Genomic DNA, 24,542 nt, shown 5'->3' with positions numbered 1-24,542 from the left:
TTTCAGCCTTGTAGATATTAAAACAGAATTTGAAACGTCATTTGTCCATATTACTAGTTTTGTGTAACTGTATCTAAGGATTGTATTGAAATTGTGATGGTCTTGTGTCCTAAATACCGGGGTTTTTTTCCATGCTGCTTCAAAAACTTTGAAAAGTTGCTTTTTGAGATTAATTTTTACCTGATTAAAAAAAAAAGGTGGGGGGGGAGGTTGGAGGAGAGGATTTTTTTTTTCTTCAAGCTCTTTCACATTTCAGATAATTAATTTTCATGCTTATGCTTAACCTTTACATCAAACAAATGACAGATCTCTTAAAATGTGACACTTTGTATAAGCTGTTCTGTGCTGTTCGGTTGCTTCTAACTCTCCTGGCTTCAGGTATTTTAAATGGACTGAAAACTTGTTCATCTACACCCTGGGAATATGTTGGATTTCTCATGTTAATATGCACAGAAATCCATTTTGAATATGTAGGTAATAAAATGTATCTGTTCATCCCCCAGTGCTCTTTAAAACAGTGTTCCTGAGTTATGTAATATCATGGATGGTAACCATTAAGACCTAGTCAAAAACTGATTGATAAAACATTGGTCCATATGCTTTTCTGTTTAAAAAGTATAAATCTGATTAGCTGAATTAAACTAATGAGTAGCTCTTCAAATTTCACATGGTAATCGGTAGTGTGTATGTGGCCAGGAAGAATGCACATTGCCATTTTTTTAATTGTTAAAGTGTTACCCCGAAGGACCTATGAATCTTTGCATAGTATAAAAAGATTTGTTCCCTCTTCCACTTATTTCCCTCTGAAAAAATAAGTAGGGGAAAGGGCAGTGTTTTTATAGGCAATTTTGGAGCTGCTCCTAAGTTTCAAACTGAATATAGCATGCTTAAAACGCATAAAACAGAAACCTTGGGAAACAAGAAGCAAATCCCTTAACCTTCTCATTTTGCTGCTTATAATAATGTCCAAGAATCTTCACTTTATTTGGTTATTCATGCGACTCGCATATTGGCAGACTCTTTAATTTAGTATGAGTAGAAAAGGCTTGTTCTTGTATAAAATCATACTACTCTTTACACTTAGAACATAAACTTCAGCTTGAAGTGGAAGCTGCATCAAGACAAATGTTAGTTAACCATTTCATAATCCCCACGCCGTTAGGTGCCTGCCATGTCTATACATGCAAGTTGTACCTGCATAGTTAGTGGGGGAAGGTTGTTCTTGATTTCTAGTGGGCTGTGTTCTCTGTGTCAGTTATCCCTGTTCAACTGCTATGTTGTCACATTAAAGCCAATAATGAGTTTGTGAAAGTGGTAGTTTAGATGGCTCTAATTTGTCACTTTTTGCAATATGCTCTGCTGTAAACTGATTTCCAGGTTACAAGCACCTGAAAACAACAATGGACAACAAACACAGTCTGTTTTGTGTTGAGGTTTGCTGTTCAAGGCAGGTAGTAAATAAGAATTTGTTAAATGGTTGATATTCCTGTAGCTGGACATCTGGGAGACAGAACTTACTGTTGCTAAATTGTACTTCATGTGGTCTCAGCATTTCTGTCAAACATGGAGTGTGTGACAAAAGATAAAGCAGTGTGCACTCTTATAGTTGATAAATAACAAGAAACTTCTGAACGAACTTTTGGTGTACAACTTCTGGCTCTTATGACTTTCAGCTTGCTAGATAAGCTTGCTTTTGGATGCTGTTCAGCTTCATATATTTATAAAGTTGGCTTTTCATCTGGAAAGGTTAGTATGAAATAAGTAGTATTTCAATGCTTCTTGACTTACAGGGGTCTAGACTTCATACAAATAGTCTGGAAATGGTGGGGAAGATGGGAGAAACTTCAGCATGTCTTACTTTAAAGTAAACCTGGTATTTTATTTTAATTAATAAATTGGCATAACCTGAAGTATTTCAGTGTTTCACCCATTTCAGTATCTCAACCATTCTGGGCAGTTAACTAGTTTGTGAGTCCTCAGTTAATGCTTTGTATCAATGATAAGCTCTTGTTATTCATTATTTCCTTGAATTTTGTTGCCAGCCAACTTTCAGTGACTATCTAGGTCACTGGTCTAGAAAGAACCTAGATGCACTCTTAAAGGGAGGTTTCTTTAGATGTCTTTGCCCTTGTGGAGTCTTTATAGGCCATCTAAAATGTACTCTTAAAAAATTGCTGTTACTTGAAGGTGGGTTAATTTCTAAAACATGGGAAAAGTCTTATGTTAGATTTTTAAAGTGCTTGAAAGTGAAATTGGGTTTCCGTTCTGAGACATTTGACATAGTTATATGTTAACGGAAATGATGGAAAAGTTTATCAGTGGTACTCCAAAATATACCTGGTTTATTTTCCCTTAGCAGCTAATGCTTGCTCTTAATTCTCTCTACCTAAGGCTTAGATGCAGTTTAATAACATCTATGTTCGGATTATGAGCAACTTCTACAATATTTTAAGACCACTGGACTTAAGAGTAATTTTAACTTGAGAATCTTCCTGAGAATTTTTTTCTTGCTGTTTTAAAATGCAATAAATACACTTAACCTGAAATCTTAAATACATGCGAAAAGCAACTGCTTGTCATAAATGGCAAGCATTGAAATAATGTTAAGTTGTTCCATGTGTTAGTGCCCTGATACATGAGCTCACATAGAATTTACTGTGTGCAAGATATCTTCTTCCTCTAGGCATTGAGTAGACCAGTGTATTTAGACAGCAGGGGAGCAATGCACTAAAGCAGGTGCAGCAGCTGAAATTGTGATGGCCTTTCAATGTTTCTTGTTTAAATCATTAATCTTTCTGAACTTGTGAGTTTCTCAGACAGGGCTAGACTTTATGGTTTATTAGTGTTTTATAAGGTTTACTATAGAACCTTCTACTTAGCATGAATGCTTACCACCACAATTCAAAAATATACACATGTATTTTGAGATTGTGTGCATATCAGTCTCTTCGCACTGAATTTGGGGAAATGGCAGGTAGTATCTACTGTATTACCCAGATTCTTTGAAAAATTATATTTCACATGACTCTGCTCTTACCAATAAGAGACTCTGGGCAGGAAACTTCCTTAATGTAGACTAAGGAAGTTGGAGTCATACTGCAGTATGTCTAATCTCAGCCATTACTGTTGTTTTACTTTTTATTCAAACTATGTGCAGTCTCAAACAGTTTCTCTAGCTTTTTGTGATGTCCCCTCTCCTTACCCCATCAAATTTTGGATTCTTAAGAGCCACAAGGTTTTGATGTTTTAGGAAAGCTTGGTTTAAATTTAAATAAGATATAATCACCTTGTAGATGTGTGCTTTTACATTATTTTCATGCAAGTTGGATTTTTCAAAAATATGTTACCTTGAAACTGCATATAGTTTTTCAAAAGATCATGATGATTTGTTATAAATGCCTGTATGCTATGTAAGGACTTGAATGAAATGGTTTCACTAGGAAGACCTGAGCAGTTAGTCTGTAGGTTTTGCACTCCTCATGGGTAATAAGGGTTATCAAAATGGAAAAGTTAAAGATTTAGTTTTATTTGGGGTGCCTTTTTACATGGGGACAGTATCAACAGACTTGTTTGATGCAGTAGTGAATATGTTAATTCTGGTAATGGGCTGCAATCATTCCTGTAGCAAACTGTATCTGATGCGTGAACTCATTATCTGGATAGTTCTTTTTGAAGCACCCAACATGTGGAGCTTTAATAGGCACTTCAGTTGCAAGTGTCTGTGTTAATCTTGAGCAGTCTTCTGGACAGCACTGCATTGAGGATATCTCCAAGCTCAGTTCACTAGTTCTTGTTCTGAAGTTCTTAACAAGTGTCAGAAATGTCATCAGATTTTGCAGGAGTGTGCTTCCTGCAAGTGCTCAGCCTCAGCTGAAATGTTTAATTTGCTGGTATTAAAATATAGCTCATGGTTTGTGCCAGTCTTAATCCTTCATGGTTACATAAAGGCCATGACTTTCCCCACTCCAACAGTGAGCTCTCACTGCTTTTCTTTTGCTGGTTCTGTGTCCAGAAAAAATAATAAAGGAAAATTCCTGCTGGTTCAGTGAGGTAACCTGGCTCATCAGCAGGTCAATGAATAGCAGAAACACTGTAAAGGAGGGCAGGGGCTAAGGAGCAAGGAATGGGATTCTCCCATTTGGTAACAAGCTGTTAGATTAAATCAGCTGTCTAGCCAGACCGCGGGTTCCGTTTCTTTCCGAAAAGTCTTTCAGATCTGACCTCTCTGTGCTTTGAGTAATAATAGACATTGAGACCTTCTGTCCGACTAGAAAGGAAGTGTTCTGTACATTTTACACTTTTAATTTGTAGATTAACAGGTCTGAATGCTTTACTATTACTCCTGGAAATTAAAATTCTCCAGTGTTGATTTAAAAGCATTCCTGTACTAGTAAATGCAGAGGAGGAGATGTGAATATCTACTTGTGTTGTTCAGGAATCTTGACTATAACAAGAAAATCAATTGCTGGTTGATATATTCTAGTCATTGTTTTACAGTGGAACCTGTGGTATAAATCCTAATATAGATAACTATTTTACAACTTTCAGTGTTAGTGATGCAGAATTAAGAGGACCAATTATAGACTTGCCTTCAGGCACCTGCAGCTATATTTTTTTCTCATCAGTTAAAAAAGCAAAACAAAAAATCCCCTGTGCCCTGTAAATTTGAAGATAGTAGGGTTTTTTTCTTAATATAATGTTGGAATTTTTTTTACTACCTTTGATTTGGATTTTTTTGAAATGGGTTAATACATTTCACAGCTTTTGTTTCAATTATGGAGGTATTTAAACAGGGTGCAAAGGTTAAGTAGCTTGAATTCTTTCAGTAGTTAAAAAAACTGCGTCTAAAGTCCTTTATAACAATTTGCATATGTGTGCATAGTGTGAACTGTCTCAGTGGACTATACTATCATCTGTATTCTTTGTCAAGATAAATTTTTTGAGTTTAAAATGTTGTCTAAGGATCCTTCCTCTTTTTCCGCCATGCTTTATACTTGGCATTTTTTCTTTTGTAAAACTATTTTCTTTCAGGTCACCTGTTCATTTTGTCATTTTCTCCAAAATGGAGAGTCAAAGACTTATTTTGGTTTGCTCTGTAACTTGCAATCCTTCTTTGCAAGGTGAACAGCTGCTCTGTCACCACATTGATCCTGTTCCCTGCTCTGGATTCAGATGTCAAAAGAGATTATAGTCTTTGTAAAACAGTCTTTTTAAAAAAGTCTTAAAAGTTTTAGAATCCATATAGGGACCTTCTGCCAGCTTAGGCTAATACAGGAGAGGAAAACAGAAAGAGATGGTCAGCACCATGTACAAATTGGAGTTTTCAGTTTTGATACAGCCTGCGGATAGTTGCTATTATCAAATATAATTCAGAGACTGTGGATCCTTGAAATTGTTAAATTACTTTTCTCCATCATACTCTAGTACACAGATTCCTTGGAGCAAGGAAATACATCTTCACCAACCTTAATTTGCGTTTCTGTGCAGTCAGTATGCAGCTTGTGAAATTAGGTACGGAGTTAACTAACAAAGTTGATATATTTTGTAACGTGGAAAAATGTTGTCCTAGCATAACAATTTGTCCTTGAACATTTTGTACTTAATTTTGTACCTATGTCTCGGAACAAAAGTGGGTTTTGCAAAGTTAAGATTTTCTTCATGAGTGCCAAAGAATAACGTAGTATTTTACCTCAGTTGTTTTGTTTTGGGGTTTTTTTTCCTAAACAAAAATTTTTATGCATCTGAATTTCTAAGCATGTGAAAATGATCAGTCAAGTATTGTTTGTTTTATTTTAGTAAATGCAATGCAGATGATTTCAAAGAGTTGTGGAAGCACACATATTTTATGATTGAATGCTACAACTGGTACTAAGAGACTTGAGACTTTCTAATAGTTACATTGAGGCTGCTTTCCTTATCACTGAATAAAAGACAGAATAAATCATTCTGCTGATCTCTGAGACGGTCAACTGTAGTTATATTTCTGGAAGTATGTTGACTAAGTAAATACTTTTTAACTTCTTCAGGGCTTTTGAATTTTTCTAAAGTGATGCTGAGATCCAAACTTACACTGCATTATAGGTTTCAAACATTAGGCTCTGGCTTCTACATGGTTAAATGTTTTTTAATCAGTAAAATAAATTGTAAGTGAATTTTAATTATCTCCTGACCTTAGAGCAAACACAGACTTTCCCTTCATGATGCTTCAGTGCAGGATGACCCTAGAGGATCTTTCATGAGATCTTGATACCTTGTTTTATTTAATTCTCTAGGGTTTTGTTGTTGTTGTTTTTTTTTTAAATAAACTCTTTGCAGTGAGGGTTTTTCTTCTCTTTAACCTTCCTTGAGGACAAGGATCTTGAGAAGCATACTGATGAAGTGTTACTTCATTCAGCAATGCTGGGCAAGTCTGCTGTAGTTACCTTGGCATGTGCAAAAGGGTTTTGATGCAGCAGCACAGCTATTATGGAAAATGGAAAGCAGGCGGTCAGGCTTTCTGTAGCTGAATTAGCAGTTATTTTTGACTCTCTTCAGCCACAATCGAAATATTTGTTTGACTCCATTAGAAGTAGACCTGTGCAGGACACATCTGTTGAAAGTGGAGAAAACTATTTTCAGGGTAATGTTTCATCTCAATAAAAGCTTTAGCAAAGGGTATGCTGAATACATCCAACTCAACAAAATACAAAATAGCTGCCTTGCTAGTGCAGGTTGATGACCGAGGCTTTAAAGAACCCTGTCTGTCATATGTAGGTGTCTTACCCTGGCAAATTAATGAGGCCTTAGATCAGTTTTGACAGTAACAGTGTTAGATGGGTTTACTCTCCTAAAACTCCACTGTGCTCTTCAGCTGATTAGTGATGAGTTGATGTGAGCATTCCAGATGAAAATAATTAAAAAACCAAACAAAGAAAACAAACCCAAAACCACAAACAAAACCCCAACACTGTAAAAGCAGGATTTAAAGAAACATTCAGGTTTTTCTGTTGAAATACAAATGAATTTGAATTCTTCTGACCTGCTAACTGTCAAAAGTCCCACAGTTTAGCTAACTTTTTTTGTAACCAGACTTCAGAAAATGGTCTAATCCACTACATTGGTTTGGTTTTTTTTGAAATTACTCTTTTGTAAGGGCTAAGAGTAATATACTACATAGGACAATTATTCCCAGGATCACTTCTTTCCTGCTAAAGAAGCATACTTGTTTTGTAGTCTTCTAGATTCTTCTACATGCCTGTGAAATTTTGAAAATCACTGAATAATACAGTAAAGTAGCCAGCTAGTTTAGAACTTCATTCTCTGTATGTACTGGGAGAAAAGAGAGCATAAAGATTGTGAGATTTAATCTGTGCTATATTTCTGTATTTGAATGAGTGCCATTCATAATTAACTCTGGGGTACTACATGGACTTAACTCCAAGTGAAGAAGCATTAAGAAAGAAAACTGACTCCTACCTATAAATTAGTGTATTTAGTATAACCTGTCTCATTCCTAATCCTAAAGATTGCTCACTGTTTTAAAAACTGCTGCTCACTGTTTTAAAAACTGCTGCTCACTGTTTTAAAAACTGGTGGGGGAGGGAAAGCTGTCCCGGTGCTGTCCTTGTTCTTTACAGTGTTCTCTTTTCTGGCTTTCAAATCAGACTATTTTAAGAAAAAATTAATGGTAATGGAGTAATTTTTATCCTATGTTTTTGTTTGCTTGTTTGGGGTGTGCTGGTCCTTTTGGAGGTGGACCAAAGTTGCATTTTACCAAGCTTTTTTGTACTACTGCATAGACTAGCGCATGGTTCCAGGCCCATTGCCAGCTCTGCTTCCTTGTTTTAGGCAAGGGATGGCCAAGGAACTGGTGAATGGGGGTGAGATTGGGAACTAATTAGAGAGGCTGTGATTGGACCAGGTTTGAAAATAAACTGGTTTGACACTAAACAAAAATGCATTTGATGAGGACTACCCTGCATGAAAAAAAACTGGGATAAAGAACCAGAAATGGATAATGGGATGTAGCTTGGTTAAGTTGGGGAAAACTGGTGCCTAATGGTAGCAGAGACAAACAACTTAAAAAAGGAGGTAGGAGTACAGCCTTGCCAGAGAAAATAGGAACTAGTGAGTTTAATATTGAAGAACATTTAGGGTTATGATAGATTGCAAGACCAATATGAGATAAAGACACACCCAGAAAAGACTGAACTGGGAAAAAGACAAATTGAGGAGGGTAGGATAAGAGCAGAAATCAGCAGAAATGTTAGCTAATTAGTGAGAACTCTCTCAAGTTCATGCATCTCTTTCTGAGAGAAGCCAGCAGAGAGTGTGCCCAGTGCTTTTTATATTAAGTCAACACTAGCAACTATCAGTAGGTTTCATAATTCTAGTGGGAGAGGCTGGAGAAGTGCATTTAAAATTTCTGGCCCAACTAATGAGTCGTGTGTGTAGCAGTGTGATGCCTTGAAGCAGAAATTGTCCAGGTATGCTTAAAGGTCTGAAAACTCCATATAGGCTAAAAAAAAGAACATTAATATTGCAATGCCAATTTCACTAATATTTGACATAAGATAGGCGAATTATGCTTATGCATTCATAAAGTCCCTGGCCACATGGTCACATGCTGTTTCTTTTAGAGAATTTTGATTTATGATTTCTGTGGGAATATGTTAATACATTTGCTGTGTAGGACCCCAACCCTGATTGAATGCTCTGTGTAGTGGACAATTTAATTCCATTTAGGTTAATTTAAAAGATACCCTCTGATTTGGGATGTTGAGTCTTTACTTCTGCTTTCTGTTTATAAAATAGGCACGTAGTACTGCTGCTTCAGCTCATGAGCTTTACTTTGAAACACTGGATGATGATGAAAAAAGTACACGTGCAAACTTCTGATTTTTTAAATGGAGCCTTAGAAGTCAGTAAATAAGGCTGTGGAACCATACAATGGGTAATGAGAATAAAACAAAATACTGAATTAGCTACTCACTAATTGAACACTGTTGATCTGAGGCAGCAGTCCCATGTTTTTAGTATATGATCAGATAAGACTAACACAGCATCTATACAAAGGTCACTTTAAGGCTTCACAGGTGAATTTTTATGTTAGTATTTCATAAACTTGAGTGTTTAATATTGCAGCCTTAATCTGTGTAGTTCTGTGTATTTATTTTATTTATATATTGTGCGGTTTTACCTACACAGTTCACTTAAATATTTGTCTATTTATTAAGAGACTTAATGCTGTCAGTGGCCATCTGTCAGGATTTTGCTCTGCGTAAGAGCAAGGACTTGGTGAAAGAGTATCTTTGTACACATTCCTCTTGGATCGCTCAACATCAGTCACCCTGTTTAATAGCTTGCCTAATAACTAGGGAAGGTGCCATCCTCTAGAAATGTTTTTCCTAAAATAATGTGCAATTACTATTATTCTACTATAAGACAGAACCTTCACTTTATGGCTGCAACTAGTGTAATGAAATGCAGCCATGTGGTGTTGGTTACTAGGTCAGGTTTCTCACAGAAAGATTTGTCTTCTCTTTTATAATTTAAATAAGTAAATAAACCCCCTAAGTTCTCTTTAGTTTGTTAGAACTCACAAAGCATTCCAGCAATGCATTTCTTCTATTGGCAATGCAGAGCGATGTAACTGTATTTTTGCTTTGGCAATATGGACAGCATTCATCAAAAAAGCATCAGAGAAAGTGTATTTTAAACTTTTACAGGGAGCTGCTCTTCAGTTCAAGACCATGCAAGATTGCTTTATCTGTGTGGCTCTGTAGAATTCTCCCTATGCCTTCATTTCAGTTGTTCAATGCATGAAGCAATATATTCAGCATATAATTTTTATATTAAAAATATATACATATATATGCATATATTTGTGTGTGTATGTGTAATATGAATGGGTTGCTGTAAAATACAGGCCTTATTTCAGGAAAGCAGAGTTGTCTTTGTTCAAAAATATTGACTCTTACACAGATTTATTTTAGAATTATCTTTAGGCTGCATAAGGATGATTTCCGCCACCACCACCCCACCCCCACCCCCCCAAATACAGGCCAGGTTTGTCAGGGAATTAAATGGAAGAACCAATAATGTGAAATGGTTATTGTGTTTTAACAAATCACTATTTATCAGATGATCCATGGTAACTATGTGCTTGATTTTAGCAAGTAAAAATATGCTTGAGTTTAACTAAACAAATTTTACCCTGAGGAATGTGGGCTGGCATGCAGTAACTCCAGTGAGCATTATTAATTCATTCATGATGCCTGCACCATAACTTCACGGGCAATAAATATACTCCTAATTCTTACAAACAGATCCTGTAACTTCACAGTTCAAAACAAACATAAAGGGTGTGAAAGAAGGTATGCATAACATCTCTTTGGTTAGTGCAACAACCTCATGAGGCTATTAATTATAATTGCTGGTATCTATTCTTGGGATTAAAATTAAATTTACAAAGCTGTTGCCCAGTTTTATGTGCGTTTGAAAGACTTTGCAGCAGCAGCAGCATCTATATGCTGTGAATGGTATTATAGGTAATTCATTTCACAGTAACATAGCCAATATGCAGAATAGATGATCTATTCTGAAAGAGGAAAAAACCAAATCCACTCATCTTCCTCAGCTTTTCTGAATTGTGATGTTGGAGCTTGCTATTTTTAGTACTTGGGCTAGAGGTAATACAGAATACCTGTATTTAAGGTGATAACACTTCAGCTAGAATCAGAAAGTTGGATAAACATCTGAAATTTCTACAAAAAGATTGGAAGTACATAATAAAATCAGGATTTTGTCTCCACTACAATTATGGTATTTTAAAATGCGCAGCCCAAGTATATGAAAAACAATCTGGGTTGGGTTTTTTTTATATTTAAACTGGATTGCTGGTTAGTTTAAAATGCTTTCTTTCAGTGAGTTAGGCTGAAAACAGCAGAGGACACCAGTTGACAGTCAGTTTAATTTGCTGATTCATCTGTTACAGTGATGGCTTCAGGCCAGAGCTTGGCTTGCAGACTAAAGGCTCAGAGCTGTGAAGATGCTGGGATTTGAAGGAATGTTGGTAAATTGTTGCTGAGTGAAGGCAGTGAAAGTTTTTTCTTTATTTTTGAAGTGATTCTAATTTTGCATTGACAAAAATCTTTCTACCTTGAACTTGCAGTCTTTTTTTAGTTAGATGGAGACCAAACATTAGCAAGATACAAGGATGGAACAGCTGGATATTAGTTAAGTGCTGCTTCCACGGATATCTTGTGCAACCAAAAATGCAGCTCAAATAAGCTTATGTTTCACAGCAATCAAACAGAGTTTTGGCAAAGCATTGCAAATGTCGTCTTTTCCTGGCAGACTTGCAAAATAAACCTGCTGGGTTAAGTAATGAGACTAAAAGGGAAAAAATCCAGGAAATCTTTTCTTGCCAACAAGCAATCTGGAAGAGGGTTACGACTGAAGAATTGATGGTTTCTAATTTAAAAGAAAAGTCTTAAGTAGTTTTAACCCTTTTTGTATGAAGTCTGACTCTGAGAAGAGTTTTGAATATCTAATTCAAACATACCATGTGAATTTAGGAGAGTATGGTGTTTTCTGTTTTGGTTTGGGTTTTTTTGTTTGTTTGTTTTTCTTAATCACTAACAATGGTACTAGATGTCATTTATATGAACAGAACAAATAGCTCACTGCCTTCTGCTTTTCAAAATAAGTTCTTTCAGGAGAGGGCATGCTGTCATTTAACAGTGTTTTGTATATAACATCACTCTTCTTCTCCATAGCTGTAAACACCAGCAGGTATGCTGAAAGTTATAGGATCCAGACATATGCAGAATATGTTGAGAAAAAGCATGAAGAAAAACAGGCAAAGAGAAAATGTACAGAAGATAGTTGGAAGGAGATGGAGAGAAAGCGGTTAAAAACTCAATGCACACCTTATGTTTCCCAGAGTCGATACTACTGTGTTAACAGGTGAGACTTTTCCTGCATTGCCAACTCTTGTATTTTTATTGCATTTTAATTAGAAGTCTAGCAATTTTCAGGTAGTTCTTAACCAATAGGTGACTTTTTTTTCTGTATATATTTATTTGCATATAAATCAGTAGTGGTACATCAGCTGTCACAAGATCATAGGTAAAGGAGCAGAGGGAATTTGGTCACAAACGTGATTAAACAAATTTTTAAAATATTGGGATATTGAGGGCAGGTCAAATCACAGCTTCTGACCTTGATATGTAGCAGCACCATTTCTTATAACCAAAATAAAAGAAATATTTTCTTTATTCATTTGACACCTCTGAATGGTTTGTGTCATCTGAAAACTTAGCTGACATCTTATACCCTTGTAAAGGCCGTCTTGGTTTTTGAATGACTTTCCATGTGATAGTACTGCCACAGAGAAGGGTATAGATTACCATCCTGAGCAGTCCTGATGAAGTTATCCTTATGCTTCAGAAACAGGCAGGCAAATTATGATACTTGCATGGCTTTAAGTTTTTGGAGTAAAACTTGAAAAGGGTTTTAGTTCATTATTTAAGGACAAAATTAAGTCAGGAGATGCTGGTTTGGATTCTGGTACACTATGTTCCTGTGTGTATTTCTTGTTCCGTTTTTACCCTCTGATATTAATGACAGGTTTTGCATATGATGGTAACAGGAGGCTTCTTTCTCAGTCCTCTGTGTAGCTGGGAATGGGAAGGATCTTTTAGTGTTAAGATAAGTATGTAATTAACCTATCAATTTATTGCTATTTACCCCCCCCCCCGGAGATTCTATCAATTCTATATAAAAATAAGTTTCAGTGGAATGCATAAGTTGCATGTAAGGTGGTGGTTTTGGTTGTTTTTTGTTTTGTTGGGTGGGTTTTTTTGTTTGTGTGAGTCGTTGTCCCCCCTGTTAGACAGACCAAATGAGATGGTCAGAAGACCAGCACTGAGGTCTTTCTGCTTCATCTTTCTTGGGAATTCTATTATAAGTTCTAGCTCTCATTATATCTTCCTGTAAATGTTATCTGTCATGTAACAAATATACTAAACTTGTTCTGTTCTTCTCACTTACATGAGCTTATGATTTGCCTACTTTGCAAAATTAAATGCAGGTGTCTATTTTGGCTAGCTGTCAAATTTTCATGGCTTTTGTCAAAGTGGAAATTCTAAATGTGTTAGAGACGTGTTTGATCCCCAAAAACCATATGGAGGAACCGGGTGATAAAATCCATATCAAATGAAGTTAGTTTAATTGAACTGTTGTACTTAGGAAGACTTGGGAGTGTGTGCTGTGAAGAGATGAGGAGCTCTAAAGATTGTCCTGGCACTAGTTTACATGTGGCTAAGGTTTAGGTCTATAAGTCTGTATTAAATAGTCTGAAAATACATATCACATCTTGAGTCTACTGCAAAGAAATACTAAGTCCTAGTTTTATTTCTACTAGAGGAAGTATCTCTCCTCAATGAATATTGTTTTTTGGGTATCTCGCAGATTCTAGATAGATGGTAAGAGTGGCAGCTTATGGTTTGAACCACAGACAACTTATTCTTTAACCATATACTTTGGAAAACAGTAAATGTGGAAAGCTGATTTGTTGTTATCTTGCAAACAAGTTTGAGGACTACCACAAATTAATTATTTGGAAAATTGCTGAAGAAAATTTTCAGTGAATTCTTTCCTTAAAATACACTGCAATGATTAAGCCTAAGCACTTAATCTCCTTGAGAATTTTTAATCTATTTTTTCTAGTGTTGTAAAATTCCACAAGAAGCAGCCTTGTTTTTACATGATCAATACTTTGATAGCCTTGGATAGCAGCCTTTATTTTGTTGATAGAACTTCTTTTGTAACTGATGTTACATGAATTTTTGTTTTCTCGTTATTCCATTAATAAAGTGATTTGATTCTGTCCCAAATTCCTTTTCATGCAGGTCTTTTGACGTGTTTTTCTTAATTTTGTTTTTATTTGTTACTAGTTAGATTGTGTTCTTCTGTCAACTAATCTTTTGTAGATGTTTCCTCTTAAGTGTAATCTGGTTAAGTACAACATGGAACTGCAAACCTTGTGGTCTTTCAGTTCACTCAGGATGAACATTTTCCTCTTGTTTCCAAAGATATCTCAAAAATATTTATCTGTTTATACATTATATATACCCATTTGTATATGAAATACAATAAATATAACAAATATTTATATGAAGCAATCAGGACAAATATATGTGTGCATGTATATGTGTGTATATTTGTCCAGATGAATTTGAATCATATATAGTTGAGCACTCAATACTGTGATGTATCCAGCAGCTGATGTCTTATAATAGCTTCATGTTACTACATCCTTTATTTATTTATTATTTAATAAGCTTACTGCATCAGTCTCTGCCAGGGAGCACAGCTGCAGAATAGCTGTTCCTCTCCATGATGACAATGTATCCTTGCTACTTTTTCATTCACTAATGAAGTTGTTGGGTTTTTCTTGTAAAGAACTTTTTGTCTTAAATTGACAGATTGGTAAGTATGTAACAAAGGTGGTTCAGTTCCTGTCTTACTAACAAATCTATAGTCCTGTCATATAGAGGAACTACTCTTCAGAAAATATATTGTAATAGTATTAATAGCACTCACAAGGTAAAATCACTTACAATTAACATATACCCTTATATATAACTTATTACTACTGTTAGATATCAAAATTGATTTTAATGCAAATATGCCTGATTAGTAATGTCAGATGGAGAAGTAGAGGAAAAACTGATGCATTTGACAAAACTTCAAGTAGTTAATAAGATCCCCTTCTCTACAGCCGTTCACTATTCAGAATACACTTTTGAAACAGATGGGTCATGGCCTCTTGTTTGTTATACAGTACCAGCTATGTTGTGCTTAGCAAATAACTGCCTGCCAGCTCTGCCATGACTGTTAAATGCATGGATTTAAGATCTTTTCCTTAGCAAAATAGTGGTAAACCATAGCATGAAAAATCAAATAGGGTATGTTCTATGTAAAACTAGATATCCTGCTCTACTTGTAGTTACTTATTCTAATTTTCCTGATCATCATCTAGGAATGAGTAAAATAAAATAAGGCCAATGGCAAAAGACTTACACTAGTATGAAGTACAGGAAAGTGATACATCATTTTGCCTTACAAGTTTTCTAGCTAAAACCAGGAGTGCTGCATCTTCTGGCAAGTCAGGATGCTGTTTGTAGAACCACTTCCTTGAATGTCTTTATTTTGCTGAAGATAGTTTGTCTCCTTTTTGAAATGTTCATGTATTTCTGCTGATGATTCTTTTGCTTTTTACAGAAATGGTTGTTTATAGTGGTTTATTGCTAAATAAAGGATAAGAATTGGGAAATGCTGAGTCCTTAAAGATATAATAATTTGCTTGCAATATTTATTATCCATAGTATTCTAGTGTTATTACAGGAGATTTGACATGCTCTTAAGCTGCAGTGACTGATTTTTATGATGGGTCAGTAACTACGCCCCCCCCATGTTGTTCAAAGTGGCAAGAGAGCACAGGGTTTATTGTTTAAATGAAGTTACTTGAAGTTGGGGGTCTGTATATATCCAGGCCAATTCGAGACGCTCTGTTGTGATGGAGGTAAGTGGTCCTTTTAAAGGTAGGACATGCTTTTCCAAAACAGAAAATGTTTAATGCTATGTCATCATAATTGTTTTCCCATAATTGTTTTGCCCCCCCCTCCACTTGCTGATTCTTTCAAAATAATTACCATAGTACTAGTTGGATTGCTGCTATTTAGTAGCTGAAATGACATTACAAAGTTCATGGGTCGTTTAATCAGGTGGAGTCTGTGCTCTTTCTGACAGTGATACATAAGTCCTCCACATCCTGTTGATTCATCTAATGCTAGTCATACTGCTGGAATTTAACAAAAATACTGTATTCTTTGTTGATTAGGATTGTACTTAATAGGAATAGAAATTGAGAATAAAATCTAGATTTTCTGTTTCTACCACCTTCCTCCAGTGGCATTCATCCTCGTCAGGTTTGCCTGTGGGCTGGCATTAAAATAGGTCATCAGAAGGGACAGGTTGAGGAAGGACTAGTGGAAACTGCCGTCATTGAAGACGCTTGGAATCCCACCTACCATCATCACTGACTGATGTGAAAGCTATATTGTGTTCACTAAGTAGATTTGCCAACTGGCAATGCATGATAGGCTTTTCTTGTGGTTTTGGTTTTTTTTTGTTTTTTGTTTTGTTCCCCCTTCCCCCCCCAAAATAAAAACCGACCCCAAACTTGGCTAGTAATTTTATTTTAAAAATGAGAACAGTCTCCATTTCAATATACAAAAGAAATTCCAGAACCTTCTTAAATATATTATTTAAAAAAATTTAAAAATTTTTTAAATTTAAAAATTTAAAAAAAAAAATTATTGCCTGGGTAACTGTACATGTGTATTTTGAAACCTAAGTGCTACATTTGTTAATGATGTAAGTCTCTGTCTCTAAATGGTTCAGGTATCCAAACAGTTGAGGAGTATATCTGAATTGAACAATTACTGATAACTATTAGTTTGTTTGGTTCTTCCACTTTGTTTAGTTGTTTCTCAACAGACTAAGGAAATTGAGACAGAAATATGGACATACTCCAAAATAGCTGGTATAATTAGAAAACTGAACTTTGCTGTGAGTAGTGCTCTAACTTGTATATACAACCATACTGATGTGCTACTATTGCTAAGTGAATAAATAAAGTTGCTGTAGTCCTTGAATCTTATTTTCAGTCAAAGAAGAATAGACACAAAAAAATCAACCCTCAGCCATCTAGAATCCATGCAATCAATCAATGAATGTAAAATAAAATTAATATTTTGGGAGAAAGCAAGAAATCAACAGTTCTTGATTATAAAATATATATATTTTGGATTTTGTGCTGCCAGTTTTTTGGTGGGTTTTTTCCCCTTTGAGGTACATGCAGGAGGAACATAAGGCCTAAAATTAATTTTTGTTTTGTACTTTGGTACACAGCTAAATGCACACTAAAGGTCAAGAACTTGTTTCTTTTTATTTGCAAAAACTTCTCAAGAGTCTAAGTTGAAAAAAATTAAATTCAGCCATAAGACCTTTCAAAAAGGGAGCTTCTTCCTACAATGAGTGCAAGTTCCCTTCTAAGAGCCAAGTGCTCATAATATGTCTAAGAAATCCTGGGGTTTGAGTTTTTCTTCCTTTATGTATTTTTCATAATATCTTTCCCAAAAGTAGAATTCTTACAAACTTTCCTAAATGTTTTAAAAAATATATATAGTAGTTTTTCATTTTCTAAATGCTCTTTCTTCACTAGACTTTTTTTTTTCCAAACCTAGTTTTTGCCTGTTTTACAATATTGAAGTGTGTATGTAGGATAAACAGTTCTATCCAGCTTTTTGGCTTGCATCTTTTTATTGATGGTCGTTGTGGTGTGACTCTAAAAGATGATTTGTAAGAAAACATGCAAGAAGGCCTTCTGTGTGTGTGAATGTTTGGAGAAAAAGCCAGCTATTCATCAAAGTAAATGGTGTTTGTGCTCCTAAAGTGGAAGTAAGAGCATGAGGCGTAATCATATGTTTCATGTTTGTTTATTGCCTTTGGACATCCCAGAAAGAGTCTGTTTTAAATTGCAAAATGTTCAGCTGAAAAAATTCCACTTCCAAGCCAAAACTATACAGCCAAATTTAACAGTCCTTTAGCTGAAGCCTTATTGAAATACCATAATTCCCTGCTATTATTGATTAGAAAGAAGAAATAAAATAGCTTGTAAAGCTTTGTTCTGTAACTCCGTATTGATTTTTACTTAAATAAAAGAATAGAACATGGCTTAGATGCATACAACCATTTTGTGTAGTTCTTAATCAAAAACTAATGGTTTGTAATTCTAAAACTACCTTTTTTTTTAATTGGTTGTTCTAAAAGAGCATTAAAATAGACATTTAAGTAGATGATATTCACATATCTAGAAGTTTGTAATGGGAACTATTTTTTTTAATTAACCCCTTTGCTACTGCATTCTTATACTCATGCTAATTTGATTTTAATATTGTAATTTGTTTTTCAAGGAAACTTAACAATAGCATTTCAACTGAATGAAAATCAATGCAGTGTTATTTCAGTGTATGCTGAATGAAATGGAGCTCTAAGTTCATCTTCTTACTGTATTAATCAGCGTTAATTCAAATACTACCTATGAAATAAGTGTGCAATTTTTTGTGCTTTTTATTTTACCAGCCCCGTGGGATGGTAGGACTCTTCACTTCAAGGCCTGATTTAAAGTTTATTTTATGGAGCTTGATGGTTTTCTCTACCTTTATATAATAGAAATGCTTTTAAAACTGCTTATATTTCCAGGAGAGAGGATGAAGTTAGCATGTAGAATCCTTCAATATCAAGATGTATATTTGAGGCTTAACAGTTGTATATAACTTAGAGTCTATTGAGAATGCTTTACAAGAGTTTTCATAACTAAGAGAATAAAAATTAAAATTAAGCAGGGATAGAGAACAGCTTTAATTACATTTGAGTTGAGTGATCTCATCAGAATAGCAGCTAAGCCTGAGACATCTATAGTACAAAGAATGAGTAACTTCATCTACATAAGATTGGATTAGATAGCTAACTTAAGGAATTTTATAGTTAAGTAAGATCTTCCAGATTATGTAATTTCATGGTACGCCACTTACTACAGTTTATTCTACTGCCTTCATAAGCATTTAGTAGATGTACAACAGCTCGTACCTATGTAATAGTTACTTGTGACATGTTCATAGTCATATTTCTTCTACACTTCAGTTTTACAGGTACCAGTACAGTGGGAAAGAGAAGCATGAGTCCTATTCAGGAAGAAACTGGTTCTGATGATATGGAAGAGGGAGAAGGCCAAGATCCAGAATATGATCAGACAGACTCCTGTGCAGAGTCCCTTACAGATGGTAAGAAGAGAGCCAAGAAGTTCAAAAAGATCAAGACAGAACAAATTCCAGCAGGTAAGCGCAGTGTTTGTGCGCATGGCTTATTGTTCTGTTTGGAACTACCCTAGGCCTGAACAGAACTGAAGTTGTTTTCTTGAGTGTCTTAACTTTTATGGACTTCTATGAATGTAATGCAATAAGTCACTCTTACAAGTTATTTTGCAATAAGTTATTTAAACTGAAGATTGCATCATACAAAACCTTTAAACACAAAACCCCCACAAACAAACAAACAAAACCCCACCTGAGACCAACCAAAGGAAGCAGGATGTAGCTGGTATCTTACTTGCTTACTTTCTTCCTTAAAATAAAGCTCTTTGAATATTTTTAGCTATTCTTAATATCTTTTTTTATGTGACTTTCTAGTTAAGGTTACCCAATGCTTTTTGCCTATCATAAGCAAAATTGAAGGAATTCTGGGAGTAGGATTCTAGAGTAGATTTCCCTGTTAATCCAGTACTTTATCACGGAATGTAAGGTTAACTTAATGTGGACATTTTCCCTTAAGCTTGATTGGATGGAGTCATGGCATAATTGAATGCACATAGCTTGACCTGCCAGATGTGTTATTAGACAACCTCTGTTGCTTGCAAATGAGTCCAGTTTCAATAAACCTACCTGCTGCCCTGAAAGCTAATATATGTGCCCTTTTAAGTAGCACTTTAAGACTATATATCCTCATAATACTGTACTAACACCCCTTATTTACAGTTATCTGTGAGATAAGGTATTTCTGTAAGTTGAGAAAACAATGGACTTTCTCAATATGGTCAGAATATTATTTGCCTCTACCATTAAGCCAAAACTTTGACAGTCTACCTGCCTGCCCCTCACCACTCCTCTGGCACACCTCTTGCCACAGTGCTGTTTTAGATTGAGCGCAGTTTGACCCAGTCAGACTGCTGTTTTACATCCCCTGGTACAAATAACTAGGCTGCAACTCTACTGAAACCCTTTCCTCTCTAGAACACTTCCTGAGAATGTGTCGACTTTCTGAGACAACTCAATGAAGGAGTAAGCTACCAGACAGATGCTGATCTACTGGGCTGTTAAACTTACACGGGCCATTTAGCTTTCTGGGTGCTTTGCATTTATGAATCACTTAGCTGTGGGTTTTTTTCTGATAACACTTGACAAGATGGTGATGAAAAGTGAGTGTGTTTAAAATCCCTTCCAAACATTTTGGACAGGTGGATCATAGTTACCCTTAACCGTTCTTGCAGTCTACCACATGCTCTGAGTAAGCCTTTGCTTATTTGAAAGGCTTACTGGACCATGAGCAGATCATTCACATTTCATGGACTGCTAGTTGTTGAAGCTTGAGGAATCTCAGTTTCAGGAGATGCAGATTTTGAAAAGTAGAAGAAATAGTAGGTTTTTGCTGTAAAAGTGTCAAATTGTGGATTTCCCCAAGGGATAAATTTTTTTTCTTCTATGTGTTATATAAATTGGTTTTTTAATCTGATTTGGAACTCACAATGGTTGAAAAATCAATAGTGTTTATAATACAAATTATAAACCCAAATAATCTTTTTCTTTCTTCTAAAAACTGTTTTGATGTATACATTAGTATGTGCAGTGTTCTGTGTGGTGTTTGTAACCATAGCCTTTATTGTTCTTTATTTGGTTGAAGACTTTTCACCTAGGATTGATGTAAGAGGGTTTTTGCAGACTTTAATACCTACATTTTTTTTAGCCAAAGTACTTTGAACTGTATGTCTGACTAAACACAGGCAGGTGACAATCATTTGTCAAGATTACTATGTTTCACCTGATGTTTTTGCTATGTTGTGTGAGTTATTGCAGCCTGTACAAAAAAAAAAATTAAATAACCTTAGGTCACATGAATTTAAACCTCAAAAGATTTGATTTTTTGTTGATCTGTTTATTGTTGATTTCATTTCAACTTTTGTTAGTAATTACTTGCAGAAATTGATTAGACTATATTAAAAAAATTGTTGTCTTAATTATTGGTCATCTGGAGCACTGCTGGTATTGAAGTATATTCAAATATTAATAGTTAAAACTTCATTTCAATATCTGCTCTAGCCACTTTTATCCAGAAAGTGGTATTGTATACCAAGCATCCTTTCTCCTGATCTGGTAGAGTAAAATTTTTCTTAGCTGATTCAAAAGCTGTGCTTGGAAGTTGCTTTCTTCTTGTAGTTCAATAGGTAATTGGGCCATGCGAGCATATGCAAAATGACAAGACTGTCTACTGTAATTCCAAGTATAACATTCATGCTCTGTATTTGGCATTAAGGAAATACACCTTATCAGTATTAGTGTGATTCATCTTTCTTGTCCAATTAATTTGGGCTGGAACTATTCTTTACTGTCTTACTTGCCTTAAACAAGAATAACTGCAAGTACACTTGGAAAAATAGTATTATTTAACATTGTCATCCCAGTTATTGCAAAAACAAAATTACTTGGATTGAAAATATTCATTAATTGCAAAATGTAATATTTACCACTTGGGTAAGAATCTTGACATTAACTTTTTTTTTTAGTGCCTATACTCATAAACAGTCTCTTTGTTTCCCTTTGTAAATACTGGCTTGCCAGTAATCTAGAGCCTTGCTCTAGAGGAGCAAGTCTTTGTATGCTCCAAAAGAATAAGATTCTTGATTTAATTTTTATTCCTATCAGTGTTTGTATATTGAAGTCTTTAATATATTGTTTTGTGACTCTGTCTTTTAGGAAGCCTCACAACTAGTTCCACTGGAATTTTTGAAGTCCCTGAAACATGGTAGGAAACAACTGCCTTAAGTGGAATTGATTGAAAGCAGTTACGAGAATACACCTCTTGGAAGCCATACTTTATTTAAATAAAGTGGTGTTAACAAAGCAGTATGTGTCCTGAAAATCAGTTTAATTATTTTAAACTGTTTATTGAACAATCACTGTCAATTTTACTTGTGTGTATATTAACTAGTATATGATTCATTGTTGATCATGTGAAATCCTTGCTGTCGTAAATGATGTTAGATTTAAGAAGCAAGACTAAATGTATTTTCGTCACCTACTTTGGCATGCTGGCTATGAAATGTACAAAAAGAACTGGCACTCTGATTTCATGCTAGGCTGTTTCCTGTGCTTGAGGGGAGTTACCACAAATCTCCCAATCTTTAGCTATTTTTTCTGGCAATATCAGTATGCTGTCAACATTCTTGAAACAGGTAGAACTGCAGTTTTGCATATTGCTTTCTACCAGTTACTTTATCTGGAAGTCTTTTTCAGTTTTCTATTCTCTACCCCCCACGTCCTGTGCAGCCAGTATTCATCTAAATACCAACTTTACACATACCTTATCCTTTCAAAAAACTGTAACTTGCAAGTTTCTCAAACATTAATTTCCTGGTGGGAGGTAGGGTTTTTTTGTTTTCACATCTGTTGCTGTTTTCATTCTTAAGTCTTGATCTGTTTCTTCCCTCCTTCTTCCCCAGCTTGTGGGGTTTTTGTAAAAATGTTTTTTGGTACCTGTGACAAACCTGCTAACTGCACCAGCCCTTTATTTGTTTAAAAAAGGATCTGCATTGGTAGATTTCAGAAAATGTTTGATATTTAACATTTTTGTATCATGGAAATAAAAACAAAAGATGTATTTCCATAAAATGAAAATTAAAGACATTTTCTTAGAACTGGTTTGTTTTTATTAGCTTCTGAAATGTTTTTAGTGAACTCTTCTTTTTTTTCTTCATAATATAACAACTTTTTTGTCAGCCTGGGATTAGCATACCCTTTTGGTCCATGGACTACTTTCAAGATATTTGTGAAATGTAACCAAGAAAAGCAAGCCTGTTGTCGTAAGATTTAAATTGCTCTGTGTTTCCCTTGGGGGGGGGGGGGGGCAGTTCTGCAAATCAGCGAGTTTAAAACTATTGTTGTGGAAGAGTGGAATATTAAGAAGGCTTCATCAGATTGTATTTACATTGGAGTGGGAACCACTGTCATTTAAACAATGCAATAACCTGTTTGAAGTTATGCCAAAACTTGTGTTTTTTTAAATGATTGAGAGCTATCTTGAACTTGCATTGCAAAGGGGAAAATTTAAGGATGTTAAATTTGAAATATTTTATTTCTAACCTTAGAATGCTACCAGAAGTAGTATAATTAAGTTGTTGGTTTTTTAATAGCAGCCATATCATTACATTCTCACACTAAAATGTGGGAAAGACAACAGTGTTATTAGTGATGCAAGCGGAAATTAGTAACTGAACTCTTCTGCTCTCAAGGATCCGTAGACTTTTCTTCTCTGAGACTCATGACCTTAGGAGTTAACTACCTAAATCACTTTTATCTTGAGTATACAAACCTACAAAGAAACTGCAAATTTAGTTCTGAGAATATATTCAAGACGTAAAGAAAAACTGTATAAAATATTCATCTCTTATGGAGATGATTCAGGTAACTTATATGGTGTTCTATGCAAATGTTGCGGAGGGGTGTTATTAACTATATATACTAAAGAACTGGCATAACATGATTTGGGAGGGAGTTCAGAGTCATGATGTCGAAAGGATACAAAAGCATTTAAAGGGATTGTCAGAAGTACAGGTTGAGGCAAGGAAGTCTCTGCTCAAGAGCTAGAGAGGCTCGTGCTGTTGCAGAGAATCCACCTGGAGTCTTTACCCTGAGGCCATTAGGATCTTTATGGTACTGACTTCACTCTTGAACAGCAATACTTACATGCCTGCAGGGGAAATATGAGTTTCAATTGCATTACAATACAATCCCTTAAAAACCTGTTTCTTCGGAGTAGGCTGTGTATATCCTTCTCTAAACTACAAAGGTTAATAGATATTCCCACTATTTCTACCCTCTTCCCCTCCCAAATTGTCATTTTGAGGAGCAGGATGTTATTTATCTCTACCTGTAATTAATAACTCTTAAGAAAATAGCGTTCTTCCATTTTCTAGTCATTGTATGTGTTTGATTTTACCACTTAACACCTAGGTGAGCTAATAAAATGGGACTGGATGTGGGGCTATAACATTTCTAAGACGAAGTGTGGGTGGAGAACTGTCAGGGGTCAGTGACAGGCAGTGTCTTAAGAAGGAACCGGCCCCGCTGATACCACATTAAACCTCATTGTTCTGCAGGGTTTGGTACACTTCCCTTCATTTTAAATGAAATCATTAATTCTAGAAGGGAAAGAATGTAGCTTCTTAAATTAGATCCACATTTGTTTCCTAATGTATGTTTAAAATATGTGCATAGAATTTAGATCTCTACAGCATTTGTTTCTGAAAAACAAAGCTGTCATCACTAGTCTTCATGGCTGCGGAGATTTCTGGGTCTTGATCTCTGGGGGTTTTATGTACTATTACTTGACTCCAGAGCATGGCAAGGCATTGGTCTGGCTGCTTCGTTATTGAGCTGGGATAGCTGGTAAGTTGCTGAGAGGCTATGTTTTGGCCCAGTAAAAGGTCAGACGCATCTGTGTAATACTTTAATTGAATTTCTTTTTTTAATTACTTTTTTTTCCTTCATTCCCTTTTTCTCCCTGGAGGGGGGCGAGGGGGAAACCCACGGATCTGTTCATTTTTAGAGCTATTGTTTTTCCTTCTATTTGGAGGAACAGCGATGCCTGCACCTAGTTCA

The 24,542-nt window shown here is 35.4% G+C and overlaps 1 protein-coding gene across 5 annotated transcripts in view; it reads left to right on the top strand.

The window, feature by feature from the left end:
• The window catches only part of PARN (poly(A)-specific ribonuclease), a 63,895-nt gene extending 41,338 nt beyond the window's left edge, over positions 1–22,557 (top strand). For 2 of the 5 annotated variants that reach the window (XM_072877839.1, XM_072877838.1), the window contains 3 exons: positions 11,760–11,949; positions 18,757–18,950; positions 21,639–22,557. In XM_072877839.1, the coding sequence (XP_072733940.1) occupies positions 11,760–11,949; positions 18,757–18,950; positions 21,639–21,691 (437 nt within the window). In that variant the 3' untranslated portion in view covers positions 21,692–22,557. Of the gene's footprint in view, positions 1–11,759; positions 11,950–18,756; positions 18,951–21,638 lie in introns of those variants that run through there. The other 3 variants (XM_072877841.1, XM_072877840.1, XM_072877842.1) reach the window with 2 other exon arrangements.
• The last annotated feature ends 1,985 nt before the right edge of the window (positions 22,558–24,542 follow it).

The sequence above is a fragment of the Ciconia boyciana genome, chromosome 13, assembly GCF_034638445.1.
Source record: "Ciconia boyciana chromosome 13, ASM3463844v1, whole genome shotgun sequence".
Lineage (NCBI taxonomy): Eukaryota > Metazoa > Chordata > Aves > Ciconiiformes > Ciconiidae > Ciconia > Ciconia boyciana.
The sequence above is the reverse complement of the archived record's forward strand: the minus strand, read 5'-3'. Positions and strand labels throughout refer to the sequence as shown.